General features: G+C 38.2%; 1 protein-coding gene across 5 annotated transcripts in view; it reads right to left on the reverse strand.

Moving 5' to 3' along the window:
* The window catches only part of RDX (radixin), a 45717-nt gene extending 20231 nt beyond the window's left edge, over positions 1-25486 (reverse strand). The window contains exons 1-8 of one of the 5 annotated variants that reach the window (XM_053933988.1): positions 25273-25486; positions 18995-19158; positions 17790-17912; positions 17056-17127; positions 8312-8395; positions 3345-3440; positions 2618-2692; positions 921-1195 (exon numbers count right to left, since the gene is read on the reverse strand). In XM_053933988.1, coding sequence (XP_053789963.1) covers positions 921-1195; positions 2618-2692; positions 3345-3440; positions 8312-8395; positions 17056-17067 — 542 coding nt within the window. In that variant the 5' untranslated portion in view covers positions 17068-17127; positions 17790-17912; positions 18995-19158; positions 25273-25486. Of the gene's footprint in view, positions 1-920; positions 1196-2617; positions 2693-3344; positions 3441-8311; positions 8396-17055; positions 17128-17789; positions 17913-18994; positions 19159-25272 lie in introns of those variants that run through there. The other 4 variants (XM_053933998.1, XM_053934005.1, XM_053933991.1 and 1 more) reach the window with 4 other exon arrangements.
* Positions 25487-27228: the final 1742 nt, after the last annotated feature.

Raw genomic sequence — 27228 nt, forward strand, 5'->3', positions numbered from 1 at the left:
GCACACCTCAGCTAAGTCATAAAATGTAATGTTTACAACAGCTGAAAATGCACACCTATAGAATCCTCTAGTAACAATGCTGCAAATTAATCTCTAGGTGTGCAAAGATACACTCAAGCTTTCATTCTGCTGTCATTTGAAAGAAAAGGTGAGACATTACAACAAGTTAGCAGACAATCTTGTTGAGAGATTTTTTGTGGTTTTGGTTTTTATTATTTTTCCCTTTTACTCTTCCAGAGAGCTATGTAATGTTTAATCTATAAGAGGCTGCAATGATGGAATTACATTTTGGCCTACTAGAACAGTGTAGTATTGCAGTAGGAAATCAAATGCATATGATAAATTTATTATGCTTTCATTCCACATACCCAGCATTTCAGGTGTTTCTGGAGAAGCTGTTTTAAAAGGACAATCAAAAGATCATATGAGCATTTGTCTACTGAAAAGGAACACCTTAAGTATATGAATTTGTGTTGTACTCTGCACCGCAATATATTTTATTTGCGGTACACCTACTTTCAGGAAATTATTTTCATGTTTTTGCACGCTTAAATGACAACTGAAGAAAAGGAAAGTGTATCAAATTAATTTTAGTTACTTCTGTATTGGAGTATTTTGATTTTAATTTAGCAGAATTAGGCCTCTGCTAACATTGAATTATTTTGGAGTATTTTGGAAATGGGTAAAATTAAATCTGTGCAGATGTTTATGGACAGGACAGGAAATACATCTCAAGAAACATGTGGCTGTGATGCTTCTTCACAGAAGTATAAATTAGGATCTCTAAATTTTATTGGCAAAAAGAGGAACTCTAAGAAAGCCACCATTAAATGCATATTATTGCTTAATATTTTATTTATAAAACATATGCTATAGTTAAGTTGATGTGCAGCATTTGGTGCAAAATCCATCTCACTCACCGCTGGGGGAGAAGCCTGTCATTGGCCAGGTAGCCCAGTTTATGGATCTCCTTACTGTAATCTCCATATTTGGACTGGACAGCATAAGAAGCCAGAAGAACTGCAGTTTCTGGTGGGCAATATATTTCATCATTTAAGATCGACTCTTTGACTTGCAGGAAGAAAAGTCTCTGAGTTATTTCCTGAATTAATTCTTCAGATACATCCTCTGGAAAAAACTTGGCCCTGAACTTAAACTGCAAAGGATTTTCTTTCCGTACATCTTGCTGTGTTACCTGAGGGAGAGGAATAAAGAGAAAAATAAAAAGAGCACTAAATGGTAAATTAAATGTGATTTAAGAGTACTTAACTCTTTAGCTCCTCTACATTGAAACCCAGAGCTTCCAGACAAGCCCACTATGGAACTCACTGAAAGCTTCACATGGCATAAACAAATTTGTCCATTTGAATAAACCAGACAATTCTGAAATATGACTTAAAGGCCGATTAAGAGATTTTTTTTTTGGTAGGCTTGTGTGAATTTTTATTTATCACAATAAAGACCTGGACACTAAGAAGCTGCAAGACATTAAAAAGATCAAAACTATACTCAACAATGATTTGCAGGAAGTAATAAATTAGGGTTTAACGATGGTTCTTTATCAAGAACTACAGCACATTTCTTCAATGTGAGTATGAAGCTGGATTCTTTTAAAAGTCTATCAACTACTGAAATAAATATATGTGCTTTGTTCCTGTGCAAAAACCTTAATTCCTTTAATCATGTTGTTTTTCTGGAATGGATAAGCTTTAAAACTCTGATTTCTGCAAAGAAATCAGATATAGTCTGAAAACTTCCTCTACTTCAGATTTCAACTATTACTCATTTTTATGCCGAATTTGATTTCATTTGTGCTCAGCTTGCAGCACCAATTATGGCCAAAGCAAAAGCAATCAAAACTAAACTAATTTTAACATAAAATAGTAATTGTTAAAATGTATATTCATAGTAAAATAATTCTCATATATCCCAGTTCAAGTACTTTATTACACATTTAGTTTTATGTGCACTACTAGTCCCACTAAAACCTCCTTGTTACACATGAAATTATGTATGTTTGCTCGACTTCTAGGACGTCTCAAAAATTGTGACTATAATAAACATAACCTTTTAAACACCAAAGATAGCCTAAGTACATATATATTCTATGTTTGAGATGTCCGTTTTAAAAGTTCTGCTCACTTTTGATTATTGTCGTGCACTATTTAGAGACACAGCATTTCATGTCACCAGAGAAAAAACAGTTGTGCTCACCATAATAAAATCTTAGTTGCACATTTATTCTTTATCAGATTTTATCTGTATTTACTGAAAATATGTAAATAGTAATTTAAAAGTGGGAGACAGTTAATTTGATGCATTCCAGAATCAAATGTTACAAGTGTTTTTAAAGAAAAAAATCAATAACTGCCTCAGTCAAAGTTTAAAAAGTGCACACCCTCAGCTGCTTCTGAACTGTATCAGAAACTTAACTTGCTAAAGGTTTTCATAGAGGAATGTCTTCTGTATTTTTCACAACAGATGTAATAAATCCCATAGTCTCCAACCACTTGAGACAAGCCATTACAGTTAACAAAGTATCTGTAGCACTGCAAGACACACATGAAATTCTAGGAGACAGATTTGGTGGTTAGTAGGCTTAACTCACTGGATTTACCATAGAGGAGGAGAAGCAAAGATTACATAAGTGCAGACAGTGGGACTTGCTCCTAAAACCCTCCCAATCTGCCTCCTAATATTGAAGAAAAAAAAAAGCATTCTTGATTAGGTTGAACTAAAAAACAAGTATCTCCATTCTAAACAGTGACATTAACAAATAATCTGACAGCCAATATTAAAATCATAAGTGACCATTCAAATTCACAAATAAAATTTGAAGTAAAATTACCTAGTTCCCAGTAACTGGGAGATACAAGGTACTCAATGCCATTTGGAAAAGAAAAACTATTATCCTACAATGTACCTATCAGATACCTAAAGTTTAGAAGTTGATTATTTTGCCTTATTTAATGATTCATAGCTGTATGCATACAAATTCTGAAGCTCAAATACTTCCCGTACACATGCCCAAACTGTAAAACAATAATTCTATTATGTTTTGCTACATGAAAATGGGACAATCATATGAATTCAAGTTTTCCTAATGTATGCATGGCATGCATTCCACACTACTGGAAACTATCTCCTCAAATTAAATATTGATGCAGCTTTGCATATTCTTTATAACTAATCTAACTTAACACTATTTTGTCATTTAAAGCACATGAAAAGTAATTTTTCAACTAAATTTGGAGCCAGCTATACCTCACTTAAGATACTAAATCAGAAAAGCTTATAAAATATATTCAAACTGTACACTTGGGTAAATATGAGGGAATTGTTACCTTTTTATTTAGCTTCAGCCAAGTTGAGTAGCCTTTGCTGTCCACATACTGCAGCCCAAAAAACCAGACTTCACGAAGACCAACAGTTTTCACCACCTAAAGACAAATGAGCCATAATCATCAGTAATCACTACAATACATTTTTTTAACTGGCATTGTGTAGCTTAATAAAGCTACGTGAACAATTTCAAACTGAAATGTAATCAAGTCTTACAAGAACAAAAGAAAATAGTAGCTAAACATCACATTCAGAGAACCCCAGAGTTCTAAATAAACTCAAACGCTCCAAGCTATCAACTGGAGCCTGCAGCTCACTGTGTAGATCAACACCTGAGGAACAGAAGGTAGTAACAGGACCCTGAGGTTATAAAGCACATCTGGGAAGTGACCTGAAGCCCTATGGAGAAGTGAGTACACTTCAACAGTAGACAACTGGTAAAACAATAATAAAGAGTAATATTTGGGGATAAGTATGATGTAACGAGGATGAACTGCCTCCTTCAAATAGTTCTGTCATCTTCTAAGAGTTACTGATAAAAGGGGTAAGGATGGTCTACCTAATTTAACATACATGACCCTGTAAGATTTCAGACCGATTCTATCACCAAAAGCTACTAAAGAAGCAAAATTGTCCTTGACTAGAGGAAAGGTTGTTTTACGGATACACTCCTTAAAAAGACGGACAAAAAACACAAGCTGTTTTCATAATAGAACTGTAGTGTAACCACTAGGGAAGTCCTCCAGGACTTCAAAAAAGGATGAAAGTGATGTGATAAAAATCTGCTGCAAAAAACCTTCCATGAAGATCTGTGAATAATAGTGAAAAAAGATGAACCACAATAAAAGAGCATATTTAATAAAAGCAAAACACTGTACGTAAAAGACAACAATTTAAATTATGTGAACAAAATTCTAGTTTAAAGCAAAAAGACAAGAAAGCTGTTACATTACTGTACACACATATGGTATTCACAAATCTCTAATTCTACATAAGGACTGGTCACATAAACTTATAAAAAAGGATGCTGCAGCACTGGAAATGTTTCAGAAATGTTGAAAAGAATGATCAGTGACTTGGAACATTTTCTGCATAGCTAAGATGAACTACAGCTATTGACAGAGAAATAAGGAAGGCTATGATACAGGTCTATAAAATTTGCATGGCATGTAGAAGGAAAATAGGGAATGATTGTTCATTATTTCTTATAATGTAAGAATCAAGAGAATCAAAAGAAATCATGACATTGCAGGCTCAAAGCAAACAAAAAGAAGCACTTTTACTACAGAGTATAATGAAACTGTGGAAGTGTTTTACAAGTCTTTTGCACAGCAAAAGCATATGTGGATTTAATAAACAATTAATCAGAAAGGTCCAGCAAAGATTATTAAATGACTGTAAACTCTGGCTCCAAAGATCATGTATGGTAGTACTTACATATGTCCTCAGGTTGGACCATGGTGCCCAGCTGCTTTACTGAAGGCTGTTTTATGGAAGCATTCAGATGCATGTGAAGTAAATAGAATTTTACACATAGATCCTCCTCCATTTTAAAGTAGTACTATCGGGTTGCAAAATTAAGATTTTGAAAATTAGAAAATGTCATAAGACAACTATGCAAACTTATTTCTGCTGCCTTGCATATTTGAATAATCACTTAACAACCATTCGAGTGTGCACCTTTTTTCCTCCTTTATCATTTCACCTTCAAACTCCAAAGCACAAAATGGACAATGTTTGTGGATTCAACCGGATTGATGCCTTGCGTGAGCACAATTATTTCCTCTAGAATTCCCACATCATTTACTTTGGACCATAGGAAATGCTTAGAACAGGTGTATGTCAACAGGATGGTCTCAAGCAGCACTGAATTTGGTGCCCCAACTCAGGAATTTCAGGCCTGCTGTTTCTTTTGGCACAGATCTCCTACACAATGCTGATCAAACTACTTATGGCTTTATCAGATGACTGAGAATGCTCTTTACTTAGCAGCTGTCCCAGCTGAGCCCTTGTACCTTATCAGCTCTCTGAGCTGCAAAGAACTGCAGATGCTCAACAGCTCTGCCCGTAAGGCATAAGGAGACAAGTGCTTATGCTCACGTCAAAACATTTTGCTCTCAACCCACTAACTATGGCCACTGAGCTGCACATGATTTAAATACAGACAACCCAGGTACAGCAATGCAGAACTAGACAAGTTTTCAAAATCAACACTAAAGCCAGCAGAATACACAAATAAGGAAAAAGCATTGCCTACTTTGTACCAACTTTGTACCAAGATAATGCATGCACTTATGCACTGCAGTAGCATGTTAATGAAAAGTGGAGAATGAAAAACTTAGAAGCACAAAAACTTCTATTAAGTAGCTTCAGGCAAGTGTTCATCCCATCTGTAAAACAGATTTATCCACCATCACATCCTACAACTTGACTATTAATAGGCAATAAAAACTTCTTGGAGAAGAAAAGCAACTTGAACAATGTATGTTTGGGCAAATCACAACATACGCATAAGACAACCTAACAAGGATTTCATATGGTCACCTTCCACAAGATTGTAAAGAAGCCTTTGGAGACAACTGGAAAGGACAATGGGAAAAGGACAAAGGAAAACTACAACATGAAATAAAGGAGACAACCCTCACATTCCTTCTGAATGGCAGCTACAGTGAACCAAAAGCTACTAATGCACAGTGCTAACAAAACAAAACAACTCCCCCATGATTACCACGAGAGTGTGGAAATATCCCTCACAGGGCTCTTCCTCTCTCAGGAAAGCTACAGATGCTTAACTGGTTGACTACAGGAGGACAGATCCCCTCTTGCCTATTCTGACCACTGGCAGGATAGTGAGAGGGACCATGGTAAGTATGTTAGTACACCTTCTGAAATGCAAGTAATTAAAAAAAAAAAAAAAAAGCTTGTGCAATAAATAAGAAGTTTACTGTGTTTGACAATGGAAGAGAAAAGAGAAAGTCACAGATTTCAAATGCTGCATTCTTGCCTAATAGCAGATGAAGATGGTGAGAACACACATATGGAATGGCAAACAAATCAACAACTCCAGAAAATGCCAATTAAAAGCTTAAAAGAACACTGGCTGGTAAAAGGTTGAAAGGTTGTTCACCAAAAACGTAGGGCAGCAATAGATAACAGCTGAATCCATGGAGAAGTTATTTTCTGCAAACAATAACCAACCTGCTTGTCATGTTCACCACTTCCACACAAACTCTGAAGGCCAATCCTTTCAGTAGCAGTGCTATTCAATTCTCTTTCTATAGAGAAATGGGATAACTTTTTTATCTGAAAATTTCATGCTGGTTTCACAATATAGTTCAGCTCTTGATGTTACACAGTGGAACTCACACATGAATTTAAGATCAGGCTAAAAACCCTAAAAAGTGGCTCTCACACACAACTATTCTGGTTGATTTTTCTTGACCTAATTTTTTTTCAATTTAAAACTCCAGACGTAAGAGTTGGTGAGATGTCAAACACCACATAGAGAACTGAGGAACAAAGAAGAGACCATGACAACAAATTCAGAACTGTATCTTTGATCCCTGTTTGCAAATGCTCCAATTTGGATGAGCCTGATTACCTGGGCACAAGACATTACACAGCAGAATGCCACCCCACCCAACAGTGCATGGCATAAGATAGCAAAGGCTGGCAAAAGACAAGTAACAGCTTGAGCCTTCTATGCCGCAGTATACCATACTTCTATTTGATGATGATGATGCTGGTTAGACAAAAAGCAAGACAGCCTCTTTTTTCAAGAAGTCTTTTTAAGAGTCATGAAATTTATTCCTATGTAGGGGCTGAAGACTTACTTCATAGGTATACCCATATACTGCTACTGATATTAGAGAAAAGGGCAGGCAGTAAGTGTTAAGAGTCAGTCATTTCAAACAAAAACTGCAAAGGTGATTTCATTCATCTAAAAGTTCAGTATTAAAACAATAAACATTCTCTTATTTTCAATTTATATAATAAGACATTTAATTGACTCTAAAAGGTCAACTAAAAGTTTAAAGAACTTTTTTGATGTGTTACTTTCTCTTAGTAATCATCATTACATACTCCAAGCATCTACAGTGAAATGGACAGAAACAACTACTAGACATAACTGTTGATCTACTTAAATTATTTTTGAAGATTAATTTCAGATATTTCCACATTTCCTAAATAAAGACATACATCTTGGATCTAGATAATAAAACATATTTATTGGTATCTTGCTAGAAAACAACAAACACATTGACAGGTTGTGACTATTCTTAAGGTTTCCTCTAACACCCCACAACACAGGTCAAAAGCTTGTTTCAAGATTCTGATGACTAATATCACATGAGTGCAAGAACACCCCTGTTTACGAAATCGTTCACTTGGTCCATTTGACTGATGTACCACACACACCATCAAGTGACAGTGTGCAGCTCTGATAATCCATAAGCACATTAAGATCATAATTTTCAACTATTCTTTTTTCCTTTTCTTTTTTTTTTAACAGGAATTCCAAACTGGTTCATAGGACAACAGTATTTAGTTCTAACATCTGGGAAGTGAAAAACCATCTTACAGCATCTATTGTTGGAAAGCAATTGTGTTAGCTTTCATTAATGAACTTACTGTTACATACATATTTCTAGAACTTGCAATTCTAACAACTATATTGCAGTAGCAACTATAATATTATTAGACATAAAAATCACAATTAATTTCAAAGCAGTTCCATACACAGTATCTCTGAAGCCTCACTGGTAACATATTTAGAGAGTTGTCTTTGAATTCAATATGTTCCATGAGAAGTAATGAGGAAATTCAGACTAACTCAGAGCATAGCTTAGATAACATAAGGAAAAACCATCAGTACATGAGAACACTATCACTTTTTCAGACTATGCCTTAATAACCACAATACTTATATGTGCTTGTACTCATATATACATAGAGACATGTAAGTTACCTGATCAAAGAGCTGCTTGCCTGTTGTATTGGGCTGGATGGCAAATTCCAACTCTGCATCCATTGTGGTTACTCTGACATTGATCTACAGAACATAAGGAAATATTTAAATCATACTGTAACAGTGTAATGCTTCTATATCCTGTGATTAGCCTGTAAGAAACAATACGGTCAACAATTTTAATGGTTTTATGTACACACAGAATGTAGCAGTAAGAAAAACAGAAAATTCGAATCTGAAAAAATTCTCATCTTTAGTTAGTCTAAAAGCATAATCAGCATAGTACTTACCAGTAGGTTGGAAGGGTAAATTAGAAAACAAAGCTCAAAATTAATTTCATGGGAAAGCTGACATCACTACTGAACACCTGAAGAACATTGGGATATTCAGCTACTGGGCACTATCTTTCAGAAGGCTTCCAAAATGCATGCAAAAGAAAAAGTTCTTGGGCACATGTATGTCATTTTAAGGTATTTATGCCTAGCAATATAAAAAGACAAGCAGCCTCCTACTTGCCATTTCTAAAATCAAGCAGTTTGACGGTCAAAATGTTTAGGAGTAGAGCTTGTACATCTCAGGACAGCCTAGAAGCAGGTTTTCATCAATAGAAAGAAAAACTATAGAAGTTAGCTCTCCTTAGTGCTAACCTCCTTCAACTCCCTTACTACAAGACTAAAAAATCGCCACCATTCAATGAACCTCCTTCTCTTGAAAGGAAGGACCATTTTCCAGTTGATTCCTGACAATGACTGGGTTTATTTGTTATAAAACAAGAAGTCAAATACTGCAGGAGATAATTGGAAGCCTTACTTGGCTTACAGTCTTTTCCAATTTCTCTTCAGCTGGTATATATAGAAGTGAGAATTTCCATGAAGCAGAACGAAGTATTAAATGCACTGAGAAGCGCTGTCTTCTCAGTGTTAGAATGGTCTTCCACTCCTACTGCCAGAGTATCAATCACATTTTATTCCTCTTTAGTGCATAGGAATATAAAGTATTAAGGGTCAAATATACCTTCCTATAAATGCAGAAAAAACAAACTCAAAGATCTATTCTAATTTCTCTCTTCTGTAAAAAAAGGCACAGAAATAAATTAGGACTTGTATTACAGGCTGTTACTCTACTTGATCTATGCATGTGCAAACCATTTCCATTAACTATTTCTCTAATTTTGCCACCAGGTGGAATACTTTGAGAAGTGATTGTCTGGAAAAGAAGGAAAGACAAAACATGGAAGATGAGGAAAAGAAAACTGCAGAGCAGTTTGTCTTCATGCAACAGATGAAGCTTGATCACTGCTCCCTTCAGCATTAAGGTAAACGAGGGGGATATACAAGACAAGAATAGCAGGAGCCTGAGGACCTCTAGGTTATAGACTTCCAAACAAGAATGATAGAAGGAGCTTAGCCAACTTTACTGAGTGTGCAAACACTGATAAAGAACAAGAGTTGAAGACTTTGGAGTAAAAGATAGTTTAGTTTTATTGCAAAAAAAAAAAATTTAAATAGACGGTGTGTGTCAGGAAGAGGGAAAAATATGTTTTCTGTAGATTCTCTCAGTCTGCCCATTTCAAGAGAAGGAAAAAAAAACCCTCATAGAACATAATTCATTTAACAAAATAACTAATTTTAAATGGCAGTTCTAACTCACTGGCACTAGTTTAAGCATGAGGGATTGCCCCTTAATTACAAAAAAATAACTTTTAAAAACAATTTTTCTATTTAAAAAATGAAGCCTTCTTTAGGGCAGTCATAAGTAAGCAAGTCATAAAGAATAAGGCCAAAAAATAATTTTATTAAATGCCAAAGTGTTCTGTTATATAACAGCACCATTGCCAAAACAAGAAGCGTCACAGATCTACAAAGCACAGCAACTTCAAAACTAATTGCAGCGGCAGAAACTTCTTATATAAATATTGTTACAACAAATGTCATCTACAAATGCAAGAAATACTACATGAGAGTCTATCCTTCACAAGAACTAGAATACTCAAACAGTAAAATAATAGCTGTAATACAGAGACAAACTCAATACAGCTCTAAATTCTGGCTACTTCTGGATGTTACTGCCCCAAAAAAAATCTCAGTGCTCTAAGAATACAGAGCTTCTCCACTTGCAGTAGGTACAAACAGACATTAAGAGTACCTGGCCATTTATACACATTACAGTAACTGCTTAAGCCTGCAGCATTTCTGTTTATCTTTGTACATCTAATTAACAGATCATTCAGCTGCTAATCAATATTTACACATTCGGTTCTAATAAGAAAGTTGCAAATTAAATTACAGAAATGTTAAAACATTACCTTTTGTAATATTAATTATTTAAGAAGAGACAAAGTAAACACCACAGTTTATTTTCTTTCTGAAGGAATGTGGACTGACTTTGATTTTTGGAATACAAATATCAGGCTTCTACAAACTTGTCACATTGTTTCACACCTTCAATTATTTCTGGGCATGGAACATAAGGAAGTTACTTTTGTCAAAACCTGAAGAGCCCTAAAGGTCTACTTATCTAATTCAAACCTTGATAACAGAGCACCCTCTCAACAAAAATCAAACCTCTGGTATCAGCTGTATTGTCTGTAAAATAAAGCTAGCAAACTACATTAACAAGAGTCATTGGGAAAGTTGCCACATCATAAATATGGCAGGGAATTGAGAAAACACAGGCAGAGAAAGAAGGTCCAGGAACTTCAGCAATGGTCTGTCACTCATGTAACCTCTGCTGGGTATCCGGCTACTTTGAAGCAATGCTTTTTACGTGGGGAAATTATGTGAACCACAAATTAGGAGGACAGGCACTAATCTCAACCAACTTTACCACACAAATACAGAAACAGGAAGGAGCTCTTGCAATGATGACAAGAGAAACACATAAAGGCTTCCTGTAGCAAGTATTGGAAGGCTACCACTACACATACCACAAGATCCATTCAGTGCCTGCTTTTCAAACTTGCTCTCACCAGGATCCCACATCTTTGTAACAGAATCTGACAGCTCCCTTCTTCACATAGAACACCCAATTACTATCTCAAGTTTGCATATTAAATAGAATCACAGAATAGTTTGGCTTGGAAGGGACCTTTAAAGGTCATCTAGTTCAGCCCCCCCACAACGAGCACAGGCACATTCCCCTACATCATGTTGCCCAGAGACCCATCCAACCTGACCCTGAACATTTCCAAAGATGGGCATCTACCATCTCTCTTAGCAATTGTTAGAGTTTCACCTCCTACATCATAAAAATGTCCTTACTTATATGTAGTTCTAATCTATATCCTTTTAGTTTGAAACCATTAGCCTTGTCCTATTACAACAGACCCTGATAAAATGTTTGAACCTACCTTTCTTATAAGCTCTCTTTAAGTACTAAAAGTCTCCCTGCACCTTTCTCTTCCCCAGGCAGAACAACCCCAACTCTCAGCCTTTCCTCATAAGGAGGGATGCTCCATTGTGTGAATCATTTTTGTGATCCTCCTCTAGACCTGTTTCAACAACACCATGTCTTCCTTGTGCTGGGACCCCAGAGCTGATGCAGCCCTGCAGGTGGGGGCTGAGCAGAGCAGAGGGGCAGAATCCCCTCCCTGGCCCTGCTGCCCACCAGTGGATGCAGCCCAGGACACGTTTGGCTTTCTGTGGGAGTGAGAGCTCATTGACAGCTCATGTCCAGCCTCTCATCCACCAGCACCCCCAAGTCCTTCTCAGCAGGGCTGCTCTCCATCTGTTCATCCCCAGCCTGTGTTGGCACTGGGGGATACCCAACCCAGGTGCAGCACCTTATACTTGGCATTGTTGAACCTTAGAAGGTTCACATTGTCCCATTTCTTGAGCTTGTCCAGTTCCTTGGCATCAGCAGCAGGCCTAGTTTATCTGTATTTTACCAGGCTTGCTTCAGAATGATTAAGCATGGCCAAAGGAAAGGGAAGAACACATACTAAAGAATTATGCATTGATTATTCTTTGCCAAGGGAGCAACTGATGTTTTGATAACAAATGTTGCTAATGGGTTATGAGGATATTTTCCACAGCTTACAAAATATTATTTATAGAAAAATATTCTTCAGCAATTTATTTATTAAATAATATATCAAAGCAAATAAAGAATACAGTCATTGAAAATGTATGGAACAATAAACATCGAAGTGCACTTAATAAAAGCATGTACTTCATAAGGCAATTATATTTTTAATGCATTCTTTCACCTTTAAGGACTTGAAAAAGTATGTCTACATTTTCTTGTAGTACCTAACTTCAACCCTTCATGATTTATGGGAATATTACACTGTCACCACATTAACCTTTGAACCTCTCCTCAAACAGATACAGTCCATGAAACATGCACAAAACCTGGCTGTAAGCTTAATAATCTAAAACTTTCTATTACTGTACTTCAGCCATCCTTTGCAAATATTAGTTATGGCACTTCAGCTTTCATCATGAACTCCAAAACTGAGTAGGTACCAATACTGAGAAAAAAAAAGACATTTAAAATAACATGGAAATGGTTTCCAAAAGTTTCGCTTTGGTTTAATAAATGCAATACAAATTAGTAATTTGTAAAAGCCACAAAACCCAGTATGATTCATAAGAAAATTGCATATGGCAAAAAAAGTTTGTTCAAAGAGCTTCCTCACACTGGTCCAGCCATTTACAATCTCAAGGTTGCATATTAAATTGTGTTAAGAGTAGCAGTGTATTAGTCCCACTGCTTTACAGACTGCACAGCACTCTCTCCATACCAATGTCAAAGTAGATAATGGAAGGGAAGAAAGAAAAAACTTTATGAAGAAGATAAGGTAAAAAGGTAAGAATTAAACAGCATTAGGAACAGAAGGCTACAGAATAATGCCGAAGATATTTTACTAATAAATGAATCAAGAAAGCAGTCCTTCAATCTGACATCAGTTGTCTATTTATACTACAGAAATAAATCATAAATTCAAACCACAATTCAAATACTGCATGACAGAGACTCAAACATTTTCCTTGTGTAACAGCAGCACTGTAGTAAAAAAAAATTATACACTATTTCAGTTCAACCACCTTACAGAAATTAGTATGATTTTGCAAATATTACAACTTTAAACCACAATATTATTCCAGAATTTATTTACTCCTTCTGAATACACAGTATCATAAGATGTTGAATAAACCTAAAAAAAAAAAATCTTTTAGTATTAGTAACTTTGACTGTTTCATGCCTTGCAGTCTTACACAAAAGTGCTGCAAATTACCACCAAAACCAGATGATAATTTAACTCCTTCTACACCCTATAAATACAATATTTCAGTCAATTAAATCTAATCTTCTTAGTGTGTAAATGATTAACAGTTATGTAACCCATGATGTACAATTTTAGCTTCTATGTTTCTATTTTTGGTGCAGATCTGTGAGAATGCCCTGCAGCTGAGAAACATTTTGTATCTATTCTTTTAAGGAGAAAGCTCTGAAAATGAGTCCACAAATATTCTGTTCTTCAGCAAGCTGAGAACTAAGCATACTGAGAACAGCACTTGAAACAGCTCAAATTTTGATTACAGCAGCAAAGATGTAATTAAAGTCATCAGGTTTATTCAGATGGATCCCAACATGCTACATGAAACTAAAATTCCACACTGCTAGGTAGAACTGAGTATAGTAAGTCTCTCTTAAAATTTTACAACCAGACTATTTGGTTGTAAAATTAGAGTAGATGCTGAGTAACAGCTTGAAAAACTGGAAAGCCACTTTGTCATATACCCAGGCCAAGTGAAGGAACAGACCTTCTACTGAAGCAATCAAAAATGAAAATGCTTCAATTATACACACTTTTCAGTCACATATTACCTTAGTATCCCATGACAATATACTAAAGTTGCTTTTACCCTTTCAAAACAGCCTTTTCACCCAAACTATTCAACCTACTAGCTTCTAAGAAAGAAAATCTGAAACACATGACCTTTTACTACCTTGCATAAGAATCATTCACAGTGGCATGAAACTTATTTCAGACTGAGACTTCCAGGAAAAAATGAAAGATGTTTGCTATAAAATAAGCCAAGACTTTCTACTGGTCTTCATTTACTTGATTTTGTCTGGAATACTACATTACTTTTCAATGTGAAACCAAAAAAAGTGAAACCAAAATCTATTTAATTGCCTTTTCTGTGGTTCAGTGGGTACTGATTTCATTTAGATTGATCTATGGCTTATTTATTTGTTATTTTCTCAACAAAAAAAAAAAATTAATCCCAGAAACCCATGAAGAATTTATAGTTGTACTGCACAGGTTTACATATTTACAAGACTACCAGACTTTTCTGAAAACTATCAATTGGATCATCAGAGCAGAGTCTGAAAAAAGAAAACCTAAATAGGTCACAGTAATACAGAAGAGAGATAAAATAATACTGTCAAAAATCTCACCACTTATGCTTAACTGGGTTTTCTTAGCCTTACCCATGGTTATTTCATTAGTTTTCAGGTTAAATAATTTCCAGCAATAAAGCTACAGAACACTGACTGTCTTATTGCAACAGCTGTCAAAAATAAGCAACAAGGAGTTAAAGCATAAATAGTTTCTGGACTAGAAGTACATTTGGTTATTGTGGATTGTCCATAAAGACAGCTCCCAAGAGCTTCAGTAAATATCCATAGCAAGAGACCTCCTACTGTCCAGTACTATCAAATCTGAACAGAACAGCAAGACTCTTCAAAGAACAATGTCGGATTCATTAAACATAACTGCGGCTACGCTCTTACAGTCTCCACAGAAGAAAGAAGGGGGAAAAAGAAAGAGAAGGGGGAGAGGAAGAGAGCTCCAAAGCCATATATCATTTAAGAAGCAACCAGAACAAAATCTGAGGTTTGATTTTTATAGGTAATACTACTTAACCTTTGGCAAGTGTGCTACTTCTTCATTCACTGATTACCAACTATAGTTGCAGCAACTTGCAGTTTACAGGAAGACATTGAGAAATGTAATAAATTTTATTTCATTTATAATGGCTCCTTTCACTTGGCTTCCTTCTAGGATTTCATATGCACCTACATCATCAAGAGACACATGAACTCTTCATAAAAAGTCCCTTAGAAAAAAATTATCTTTGGCAGAAGGCCAGCTTCTTTGCCAAGATCTGGTAGCTAATATCCATTATTAAGGTGGATTGTGCACTCTTTCAACACCTCTGCAATCTCAGTTCTAAGGATATTGCTTTCCTTGTGAACAACCCTAAAATTCTTATTTCCTTCAATTTTCTCTGGTCCTTAAAATAGAGAGAACCCTGCCTACCTAAATTTCATGGTTCCAATCCCAGAATTTAAAAAGAAGTTATCTCACCCAGTTGTTTGTTTTTTTTTTTATAGTCACCACCTCTGTGGCTCCATAGGTCTCCCAGCTGCATGGAGCCAAAAACCTCAGAAACTACATGAGATCATAATGACTTTCTGCCTCCTTCTTAAAACACAGTTTTCCAGCTGAGAAGAACCACCAGAGGCAGTACTCAATTCTCATAGCCAGCACTCAAACAGGTCAGAAAACAGTATGCTTCTAATTCATTTTCCTGCCCTTGATAGTGCAGCTTTCTCTCACCAACGAGCAGCATACAGGTGACTTCTAGCTGGAGAAAGTGCCAAGATACTGCCCCTAATCCACTGGCAGGAAAAGAAGAAATTACAGAAACGAGGTATGGCCAGGTGGTCATCAGACCAACTGCAAAGCTCAGAACAGAACGTCAAAGCCCTTCGTCCATGCTTGCATTATTCATCAAGCTGTACCAGTTCCAAATATTGGCACACAACACTGATTATTTATAGGTGTAATTTCTTATTAATAGCAAAAACCTTTTATGTATCTACGTATCAGGATGTATGTGTGTACACATGGACATAGACACATTTTTTCTTAGCAACGGACCTGCCCTGCTCCTAATCTGCTACCAAAATGAAACATCAGTAAACAAAGAAGCCAGAAGGCTATTAAGTAAACCAACCAAGTTGAGTAGAAATAACCTGACAATTCAGTTCCCTTTCTGAATGCTTTTCTCACTGGACACAACTGGAAGAGACAAGCAATAGTCATTTAACACACGGCAGATGAAATCCTAAGCTAGCAATATAACATTAACAGAAAAAGAATCAACCTACTGAATAATTATCTCCTCAAAGACTTCTAGAATTATTATCAAAACAGAAGATGGAGATCTTTTTTGCCCCCTCGGGTAGAAAGTGAATGAACCCGTATCTTAGCTGGAATGAGTGGAACAAGAGAGCACAAATACTGCTTATTTCCTCCATTCAAACTTACTTTCTATGTGATACCCTCTACCATGGTAGAACTATTAACTTAGTGCAGACACTTTACACATGTTCTGTATTCCCCTGCCAAATCCTGCAGCAAACCCTTCCACCGATTCTCACAGATACTGAGTCAGGCTCAAATTATGCCTCAAATAACTACTCTAAGTCAGCTCATCTCAAAAGTCAACAATTCCTGAAAAGTCATTCTTCCTGCCAGCCAAATGGGCTCCAAGTACTGCTCCCATTTCCAACTGTCCTCCATGCAATTTGCAGTACCAAGCTTTCTTGATCTTTTTTCCCCACATATTGGTACTAAACTGTCTCAACTTCAATTGTACAAGATCAAATCTTACGAAATCTAGAAAGGACACAGTCAAAACAACTAGAACAGTTATAAGATTATCTCTCTCAAATATAAAAAACCTTCCTAGATTTTAGATTAATATAAATCTGCTACTTACTGGTTTCGGCATTTTTCTTGTTTTCTGCAGTCTCCTGTCCACTTAAATCTTCCAAAAACTCTTTACCCCCTTCTGCCAAAAAAAAAAAAAAATTAAAAGAGTTGTTTTTAAATTAATCAAAACTTAATCATGGTAAATAGTACAAATTCCTATACAAGTACGCAATTGCTCTACATGTACAAAATACATTTCTCAATAAGTGACATATAGAAAGAACAACTAATTTAGCCAGAGCCAGAATCTACAGGTCTCTAAGCAGTAATATCCTTCCTACTTTCTGTAGAACAATAATGCAGTAATGTTACAATAAAGAGACAACAGTTCCCAAAGTGCTACAAATTCTTTTAAAGATTCTGTTATCATACATCATCTACTATTAAAAACCTCTAACATTAGTAACAAGAAACATCATGAAGACAAAAAACCCGCTCTAATAATTTTAAAGCATCAAAATTTTTATTTCCTGGCTATAAAATAATTTGCTTCTCTCAGCAAAGGAATGACAGTAATTTTTCCCAAATGAAAAGAAATGCAAGTACACTAACATTAAAAAAAGGAAGAAATTCTGCTGTGCTTAAAGTAACAGATTTTTTTTCTTTTTAAGCAGAAGGCTATAAGTTATGCCTATGTGGTGATGAAAGTACTCACTATTGTTTTCTATTCTATTTCTATTAAAAAAAAAATATGCCTTGAAAAAATATGCTTGCAAAGTTATTGTTAAGATATCATCCTACCTCCTTTTCAACTCCTTCTATCTCAGAGTAAGCAGCTAGTCATCTTCCTGGACACATTTATAGAAATGATTTCCACAAATCAGACTGTTGCTGGTTTGCAAGTAGCATCAAAGACTGCAATGCCTTCAAAAATAATATTAACTGGAATTACACTTATTCTAAAAAAAATGACTGTGACATGCTAGTCAGAATAATCTGAGATTTCAGTATTGTAACTCCATAGCTGCAACAGATTAATAAAATAAAATCTTCAGAAATGCTTAAAAGAAAGAGAGAGAAAAACAGAATACTTGAGAGCAATCCATTTATCAAAAAAAAAAGCTTTATAACTGATCTTTCATTCATAAAGAAAGATGAAAAAATAAAGTATTTTTACTAAAAAAATTACAGAAGAAAATTTTCCTTGCTTCTTGGCAATAAAAATCCAGTAAATATTAGAAACATTTGTACAGCAATTTAAGGTGCACTTTATTTTTTATTTCTTCTTCTAATCTGTAGAGATATGTTTGAAAACAGACTAAAAAGAACAGATAAAGGATGAAAGCAGAATTTAAGAAGCATAAATGTTGTTGGCTGGTAAAGAAAACAAATGTTAAGACTAAAGATTACAGAAACAGAGATCTAATGGCATAATTCAGATATGGAACAAAACTGTGTTTAACGAAAAAAATCAGCCTGAAAAAACACTATCTTGAAGTGACATTCACTACAATATAACTAATGCAGCCCAACTCTAAAGGTATAACAATACTCTGTTTGCCTAGCATAAAGACAATTACATTCCAGTAGATTTTTTTTAATTACAGAAGATACTCAAGAGAACTGGACAGTATCAGTCATGTCCCAAATGCATGCTCACTGCCTGATGTGCAGTCCCAATTTATGGACTGAGCCAAGGCATTTCCATTTCTTTATTGTGATCTGCTCAGAGCAGGGAGCTGGGCAGGAACCCACCAAAGGCTGGCACCCCAATCACCCAAACTTTACACCTTTCATACATTTTAGCAAGCAAAGAAATCACGTTTTATTGGCTACAGGTCACACAGCTCTCTTCTTGATCAACATTCTACCTTCTACTGGTTCAACGATTCTCTCACTTCTCCTGCCAATCACACCATGTGCTCAGCCATTCCCCTCTGGAGTCATGGGCTTAAGGAGTCAGTGGGCCCTGAGTTGTGGTGACAGTCACCCCCTGCCAGAATTACCTTTTCTCCACTTGGAGCTGATACAGCACAGTTGCTGAGTTGGCTTTGTTTGTTTCTCCCTTATCTTGGAAGTTATGCCAAATGTCCTTGTAGCTCATGAATTCTGCATTCCCGGTGCCCACTATCAATGAAACATCCTTCTTCCAAACTTTGCTAGCTTTTCCCTGGATCAGAGATGGTTGAAGAGTGTCAAGCTCCAAACCTTAACAAGCCAAATCTACTGACAAGTCATTTATCTTTCTAACATCTGGACATCAGCAGTAAGACTACATTTCTAAGATACTGTTAAATATATTCTTGAACTTTATGAATACACTTTTCCTCTATTCCTCTCCCTGCCTTTTAACCACAAAGGCTTCCTGGGGAGGAGGAAAAAAAAATTGGTTTTTGATAAACTGTGGCTTTTGATAAAAATTCAACAGCATGTTTCCCTTTCAGAGAAGAGACTGCCTCCTCTTCTCCCTTCTTTCCCTAATGTACGCCTTGGAAAAATTCAAGAGAATAGCAGAAACCAAAACAAGCTTGGCTCTAATATCTGCTAACAGTTAGCAGGATTCCAAGCTGTAGTAATCCCTGTGCTCACCTCTGACAGCAGAGGCTCAATGCTTGAAAAACAGAAGGCAGATTGAAGCCCCAGAGTTACACTCAGTTAATTAAGGATGCAAAAGCTAAATTAGATTCTCATCCACCATTTTGTAAGCGTGCCAACTCAACAGTACCAAAAGGAACAGAAAGTAGCACAGCTACCTTCCTGTGCCTTTAGTTACACAGCACTGAAAAGAAGGGGTATGGTAAGATGACTGATAAGGGAGTCCAGTCTCCAGGAGAGCAATGACAGCACATGGCACAGGACCAAGATCTGTGTTATCAAATTATTCCTTTCTGAGGTCTTTCTAAGAGACAATGCATCTAGCAATTTCTACAATGACTGTCATACCCTCATACATTTTATCACCACAAATTCATTCATAAACATGTCCCAGATTTTTGCTTTGGTATTTATTCAAACATTTTGCTATAATACTACCAACAAACCATAGATTATTTATTTGAAAACTTACTTTAAAACCTTAAGGTAACTTTTAAAATCAGAAACGTGATTACAGAGTTTTACATAGGTTAGTCCTATGTCATCAAACCACAACTGGGAGACATGTTTTCATGCAAGAGAACAAAGTTATCAGCAAAAAGCAAGAATCCTCTTAAGTAAAATTCAATAAAAATGAAGTCTCACAGTTAGTCTCACAGATCTCATGGGCCTGAGAAATTATCACAGTATATGAGCAACAGAAAAAAAAAATCTATGCAAAACAAACAGCATCCCATGTATTTTTCTGTTGAAGTATTTGCTTGCAGTATCTTTAATGAATGCAAAAATAAAATCTATAATTTCTTTAAAAAAAATTAGCCAAATATAAATTTATAGCCAACTATGCTGAATTTATTTCCATAGTTTTCATTTTATATATAATACAAAAAAACAGCCTGTGTCAATCTTATTATATATAATATAAAAAACAGCCTGAGTCAGCCTGAATATGCTTTCATATTCAAAACGTTGTGCAATTTTCAAACAGTACATTCACACAAATGCATTGTAACTATTATACGTATATACAAATCAAGAAGTTCACAGATCTTAAAATTGCAAACATTGACATCAAATAAGCACTGAATAAAAACCAAAAATCACCTTACCTTTCCCAATTATTGGCACCAGCTAACATTAAAAATAAAACAAACATGAGGGAAACATTGGGCCAAAATAAACCAGAAGTCGGAGCCAGGCAAAATATCATGTATCTCAACTGTTATTACTGGAGTGGCAGTTCACTTTTGCTACTAATGCCAGTTCAGATAAATTTATATTTAGTAGATGCAAAATTTTTAACTTTGAAGGAACTAATTACTTACACTTACTTTAATCTTAACACTCATGGGAAGTGGCATTGCAAATAGCGAAAAAAAAACCCAACAGCAAAAAAGACCCCAGTCAGCTGGGACTGGGAATGATATTCCTTTTGATTCCTGCATTCTGAAACCAGCTTCTGACCTACAAGGCATAAAGGCTCATCACTTCAGCATTTAAAATCTTAAAGGTCCCTCTTCCAAGTCAGAATTAACTGGGTTGTCGACTTCCTACTGTTACAACACTCAGGACCTTCAGAAGCATATGCAGTAATCTGGACTCTGGACCAAAACAACAAAAGTATCAGCAGGCTTCACATCACAAACAGATAAAAAAGTCATCCAGAACATCAAGAACTCTCTTGAAATGAAAAGCTGTGATTTCAAATAGTTTCACTACAAGGCAGTTGGGATTTTTAAATCAGTATCATCCAAGTTTCTAGTTATGCCACAGAAAGCAACAAATAAAGCAATTGTTGAAAGATGACAATGAAAGCTTTCTTCAGAAAATGATGGTGCATAAAATGCCTGATGCCAATATTCTGTCAAATAGTTTATGCAGCAGCTGTTTTCAAAAGAAACATTCACACACACACAGCCATGGGTCTGAGGTCAGGTGAGGATGGGATAGCAAGCAGAAAGCTCAAGCAGGATGCTTGGCTGGTAAAGAAGTAACACTCAAAAGAAGGATCCCTATCTGATAGCTTAGGGCCTTCTCTCAGAAGCAGTCTCTCCAGAAGCATCCCTCCTAAGCTTGAGCAAGAGGTTTATCATCTGTTTCCCTAAATACAGATAGATGTCAGAGACCACAGAGCTTTAACCACAGCAATATAACTTACTCATTTATTAACAGAAACTTATTTAAAATTAATATTCTTTTTCTTTTCAAAGTCTTATTCCATTCCATTTTTTGTGGTACCTAAAAGTTTTAGATCTTTGCAGAGGAAGCAATAGGCAACTCACAGGCCATTGGACCTGACTAACTGGTCTCAGATTTCTATAAAAATGTCTCTCTACTCCAAAGCAGTCTGTGAATGTCTGCAGGGCAATCGTCTTTCACACTAACAGCTCCCTAATGACACATTTGCTGCAATCCAATAAAGAAGTTCATTTGCTACAGACTTTACTTCTGCATACATCTTTTTCAGACGGACAGAGCAGCCGCCTACACAGTTGTCTGCAATATAACCAAACCAGGGAACTAAAACAAGCCTTTTGCCTGACAAAAAAAAAAAAAAAAAAAAAAACAACAACAAAAAAACACCACACACAAAAACCAAACCCAGAATTGTACACCTAATACATAAAAGTTGAAATTTGACCAGTGGTAGACATCACATGCAGAGTCTTACTTGCCAACTTTTTTTATATATACTGTTTATATATACTGTATCTTTCCCTTCTTAAAACCACCATTTCCCCCAACCCTCTGTTCTCTGAAACACCCAAAATAGGCTTGCTATGTCTGAAAAATAACTGCAATAGAACTAGTACAACTTATGTATTGAACATATCTATAGGAAAATACATTTTGAAGAGTTAAGTATTTCTTCTAAACTAGACTTCCTGCAAACTTCAGAAATAAAATGAAAACCTGGCAGTTGCCAACACAGCATTCAATTAAAAGCAACTTCATACCAGTCAAAGAATTATTTTGTGCACTACTTGCAGTGTTCCCAGTTAATAAACTGGTATGTTTTAGACGTGCTCCATGATTTACATACACTTAATATTTATTGTTTAGTAACCTTAACTTCAAGTACCCCTAAATCCACTATGGGAAATAATTCAAAGATTCTGAAGAGTCCTACAATTATAGAATGGCCAATTTTACCATGCACACTGGATGCACCATCAAAAATGGAAATCATTAATATAAACTGATAGAAGTACGGTTGCTTCCTAGTGCAATAATCCTCTCTCTAAACATATAATTAGCAAAGAAATAGGACATGTGCCCAGAATTTTGGGTATATCTCATGTCAAAGTCAAGTATTATATTTTCTGAATGATGCTACTAAGTCTCTTACAACTAGCTCCATAAAATAAAGGAAACCTATGAATTGGCCACTCATCATTCTTCATATAAACTAGCTAGAGTTCTTAAACTGCAATGTTCTAGTGTAAAGATTAACTGCCTTTTTGGGCCAATGTCATATTTCTTTTTCTTTGTACTACATGACTTGAAGGTTTCACTTCAGAGAGTGATTAATAAATATCTAAAGCAGAAAAACCCAGTTTTTATATCCAAAGTACAGCTAAGTATTAGCCTATTGGTACAGTTAGCCAACAAATACAGTTATTCAGTATTGAAAGGAAAGAGTTTACCTAGGCTCCTTCAGCTCTGGAATAAACTTGCTGAGCATGCAGGATACAGTGGGTGCTGCTTTAATGGATCAGTATCTTTCCACAATCAGTTCTTTCTCCAGAAATTTGTATAAATCTTTGTTTACATTTACAAACTTGAAAATCCTCCCTTTCCTCTACTCCCAGAGACTTCTAATGCAATATAAAGCAATAGGATGGCTTTGATGTATTTAACACATCCAACAGAAAGACGTAGTGCCTACAACAACTTTCCTCTTCACCTCCGGCAACAGAGGCTGCCCTTCTCAAAAAGCAGAGCAAGGCTGCTGAAGAAGAAAGGCCGTTCACCTATCCTGGCAAAGGCTAAAGGAACTCTGCCAGGAACTGCCTTCACACATCATAACATCTACACGTCTTACCCTCCTGGTTTTGCAGCTTGTAGGTGGATCTAAATCTTTGCTTTCTTTATGGCTTTACCCAATTTTCTGTGAAACAATCTTTTTCTGGTTGATTCTGTGAATCAACCTTTTTCATAGCCCTGCAATGGCAGAAACAGTCAGAACAGAACTTTTTTGTCATCTCTACACACACTTTCACCCCTTTTCGCTGAGTCAGCACTCAACAAAAACTCTCTGGACAGCTCCAGACATGTCACACTATGTCATTTTTTCATGCATTTTCTAAAGATGTTTCGCTTTTGCTCTCCAACCTACTAGAACAACTGTGTCACTTCAGTACAAAGCTTGGAAATGCGCCACTGCCTTGCAATTGCCATTTGCTGGGAGGCTGCTTATCTGGGAACATTGCACTGACTCGCAGTTTATTTTTCTCACAGTCCCTCTTATGCTAAATCAATAGATCAATAGAGGTAAGTCTTATAATCCAACAAACAGTTACTACTTGTCCCATTTTTAACGATTAAAAAGCAACTTCATCGCAGTAGCCATAATGTTACTGTGCAACTCCACATCTTCCCTGGGAGCACACGTTGCCCAGCAGCGCTGTGCCAACGCACCGAGAGCTGACAGCAACAGCCGCATCTCCACAGTCTTCTCCATGTGCGAGGTGCTGCGCAGGCACATGCATCCCCAAAAACGCTCCCGTGGAGCAGACACGGCGACAGGCATCTCCGATGGAAACAAACCAGAGCGACATACGGCGATACATCTGAAGGCTGACATGAACCAGCCACAGAGACAGAACTACTTAAAACTCAGAAAATGCCACTCCCGTAACTCAGAACTCAGTTTGAAAAATGGAATCTTTTTAAAAGCCTCTACTAGAAAGAGGAACACGAAATACTTGTCTTGGGTGTTACACAGACTGGAAAAGACAGCTTAACAGCACCTTACAACCAAAGTGATTAGTTGTGTTGGCATGGAGTCCAAAGAGGTTTGTTTTTTTTTTCGCGTTCAGATTAAGAAACTGACAAAAGACAAGTGAATTCCACAAAGTTGAAACTAAAACCTCTTATCTGCGCTAAACTTTAAGCGACAAGGTTAATTACAAATGCCCACGACTTGTACAAAACATTAATCCATTCAAAAAAAAAACAATGCACAAAGGCTCATTCAGGGCCGCTGCGCCCATTACGTCGGTCAGTACTTAAGGACTCTTAAAAACGCGCATTTGTCGAAAACAATAAACAGCAACAGATGCTCCACAGCACTTGTTTATGAAGTAATTCCTTATTATTCTCCCACACCGCCGCACTCAGCTGGCCCGACCCGACTGCCACATGTCTACTACGGCGTAACCTCCCGAGCCGCGCCGCTCGGGGACATGAATAATGCAGCGGAGGCTGAGCGGGCACGCCGGGGGCGAGCTCCCGGGGAGCCCCGACAGAGCGGGGCGAGCCGGGTCCCGGTCCCGGGCGGAGGTGGTGTCCCGCACACGAGCGGCGCGGTGCCGCGCACCCGCCGCCGCAACAAGTCGCCTGCTGCCCCCCGCCCACCAAGGGCTGCGGGCGGGCTCACGCCTCGGGTTGCTGCCCCCGCGCTGCCCCCCCCGCGGCCCCGCCGGCAGCCGCCCGCGCACCCCTCGCCTCAGCGCCCCCGCCTCACCTGGGACTCCGCTCCCTCCGCGGCGCCGAGCGGAGGGGGGGCGACGAGCCCCCGGGGCAGGGTGCTCGGGGCGCGGCGCTCTCTGCTCCTGGCGGGGCGGTGTGTCTCCTCCCCCCCCCGCCGCCCCCTCGCAGCGGGGCAGGAGGCGCTGCGGGGCCGCCCCGCGCTGCTCGCCGGGGATGCGGCGCGGAGCGCGGCGGGCGCTGTGACAGCTCCGCAATATGGCGGCCGCCGCCGCCGTTCGGATTTTCCCCCCTATCAGATGTGGCTCCTGCGCACGCACTGCGCGCGCGCGGGCCGGGCGGGCGGGCAGGCATGCGCAGCGCGCGGCGCGAAGCCGCTGCCCGGAGGGGCGCGGGGGCGAAGGCGGCGGGCGCGAGGGGCTCCCGTGAGGGACGGGGACGGCTCGGGGAGCGCGGCTCCTGGAGCACGGCTCCTGGCGCGGAGGGGGACGGAGCTGCCGTGAGGGGACGGCGGCGAGCTCTCGCCTTCTGAGACGGCCGGCCCTCCGTATGGAGTTCCGCGGCCCTCCGCGCGTTCCGGCGCGGAGCCGGTGCTCGGGGAACCCGCGCAGCCCACCCGAGCGCAGCCCTGCCTGTGTCATGTGAGCCTGTGGCAGCTGCTCCAGCGGCAGAGCTGCCCTCCAGGAACCCCCTGCTCGCTTGAGTGAGGAGGAGAGGAGGAGAAGCAGCTCTCCCGTTAGCGCGCCGGGCGGGAAAGGAAGACCCCAAAAAAGGCTTGAGCCGGGGAGGGGGAGTTGGCGGCGTGGTTTGTTTTTTTTTTCCCGTCCAAAGCCCCGCCAAGCATACTGCCGCCTTTTTGGCAGGCGTGTGCTCCGGGGCGCGGTGGGAGGCCGGGTGTCTCGCCAGATAGGGTGGCTTGGAGCCGGCGATGCCGCCAGCCCCGGGGTGCGGCGAGCAGGAGCGGGGTGAGTGGTGAGCCAGGGCTGGGAAGGGTCGAGCTGTGATGGCTCATGAGAACAGCGATGCCTTCAGGAAAAGAGCATGGAATGCAGTTTGAGTGGAGAACACTGGCCTTCTTCCTCTCCTCCTTATCATCGCAGTGATGGGCGTTCTCTCTTTTTTCATCACTCAGTCGTGTGAAACAGTCACGCTGGTGGATGGGATCATGGTGTTTTGTTGTTGTGAGTGTTTTTTGTTTTGTTTTTTTTTTTAATAAAGTCGCAATGGAAATGTAGAATAAAATAGCAGTGAGGAGAATCCTTCTGAAGGACAGAGATTTTGAGGCAATCCCAGCCCCCACTATGCTTTCTCAGTTTATTTTTGTTTGCAAGGAAGTGAAGGTGCTCCCTGAGCTCAGTGGCAGCCCAAGCAGGGAGGCCAAACAGCAAAGCTCAGTGCAAAGGGATCCACTCGAGCTACCAACTCTGAGTCATGCAGCTGCTATTAATACACCTCGCCCTCAGGCTGTCTGATAAAGAGAGGTTGGAGGAAGAACTATGAGGAATTTTCAGTTAAAAGCTGCTTAAAAAAAAAAAAAAAAAAAAAGAACATTCTATTGTGAATTTGAGATGGGGAGAAGGGGAAGAGGAGGAAAGCAGCCTGGCAAACAGGGAATAATCTCCCAGAGAATTTATAGGAGCCTCACTGACTAAATATTTTTTAATTTTTTTGGACAAAATTTAAAGAATATTCTGATAAGGTGAATGACCACATAATACAAACTATTATAAAATTAAATTTAATTATTAATATAAGCTTGAATGTAATTACTTTTTTTGGGAGATGTTTAGTTTAATTTGTGATATTTTTATGCATTTTGTTGTATATTTCAAACCGGCATTTATCTTAAGTCATCATCACAGAATCTGAACATCTCAGTCTATTAAAGGTATATTCAACTTCCTCACATGGGCTAATATTTAATTTCCAGCTTTGTGCCGTTTTGCCCCAAAGAAGAAGTGATGGTGGCTAATTCCTCCTTGTCTCTGTTGTT

Source organism: Vidua chalybeata, chromosome 2, assembly GCF_026979565.1.
Source record: "Vidua chalybeata isolate OUT-0048 chromosome 2, bVidCha1 merged haplotype, whole genome shotgun sequence".
Lineage (NCBI taxonomy): Eukaryota > Metazoa > Chordata > Aves > Passeriformes > Viduidae > Vidua > Vidua chalybeata.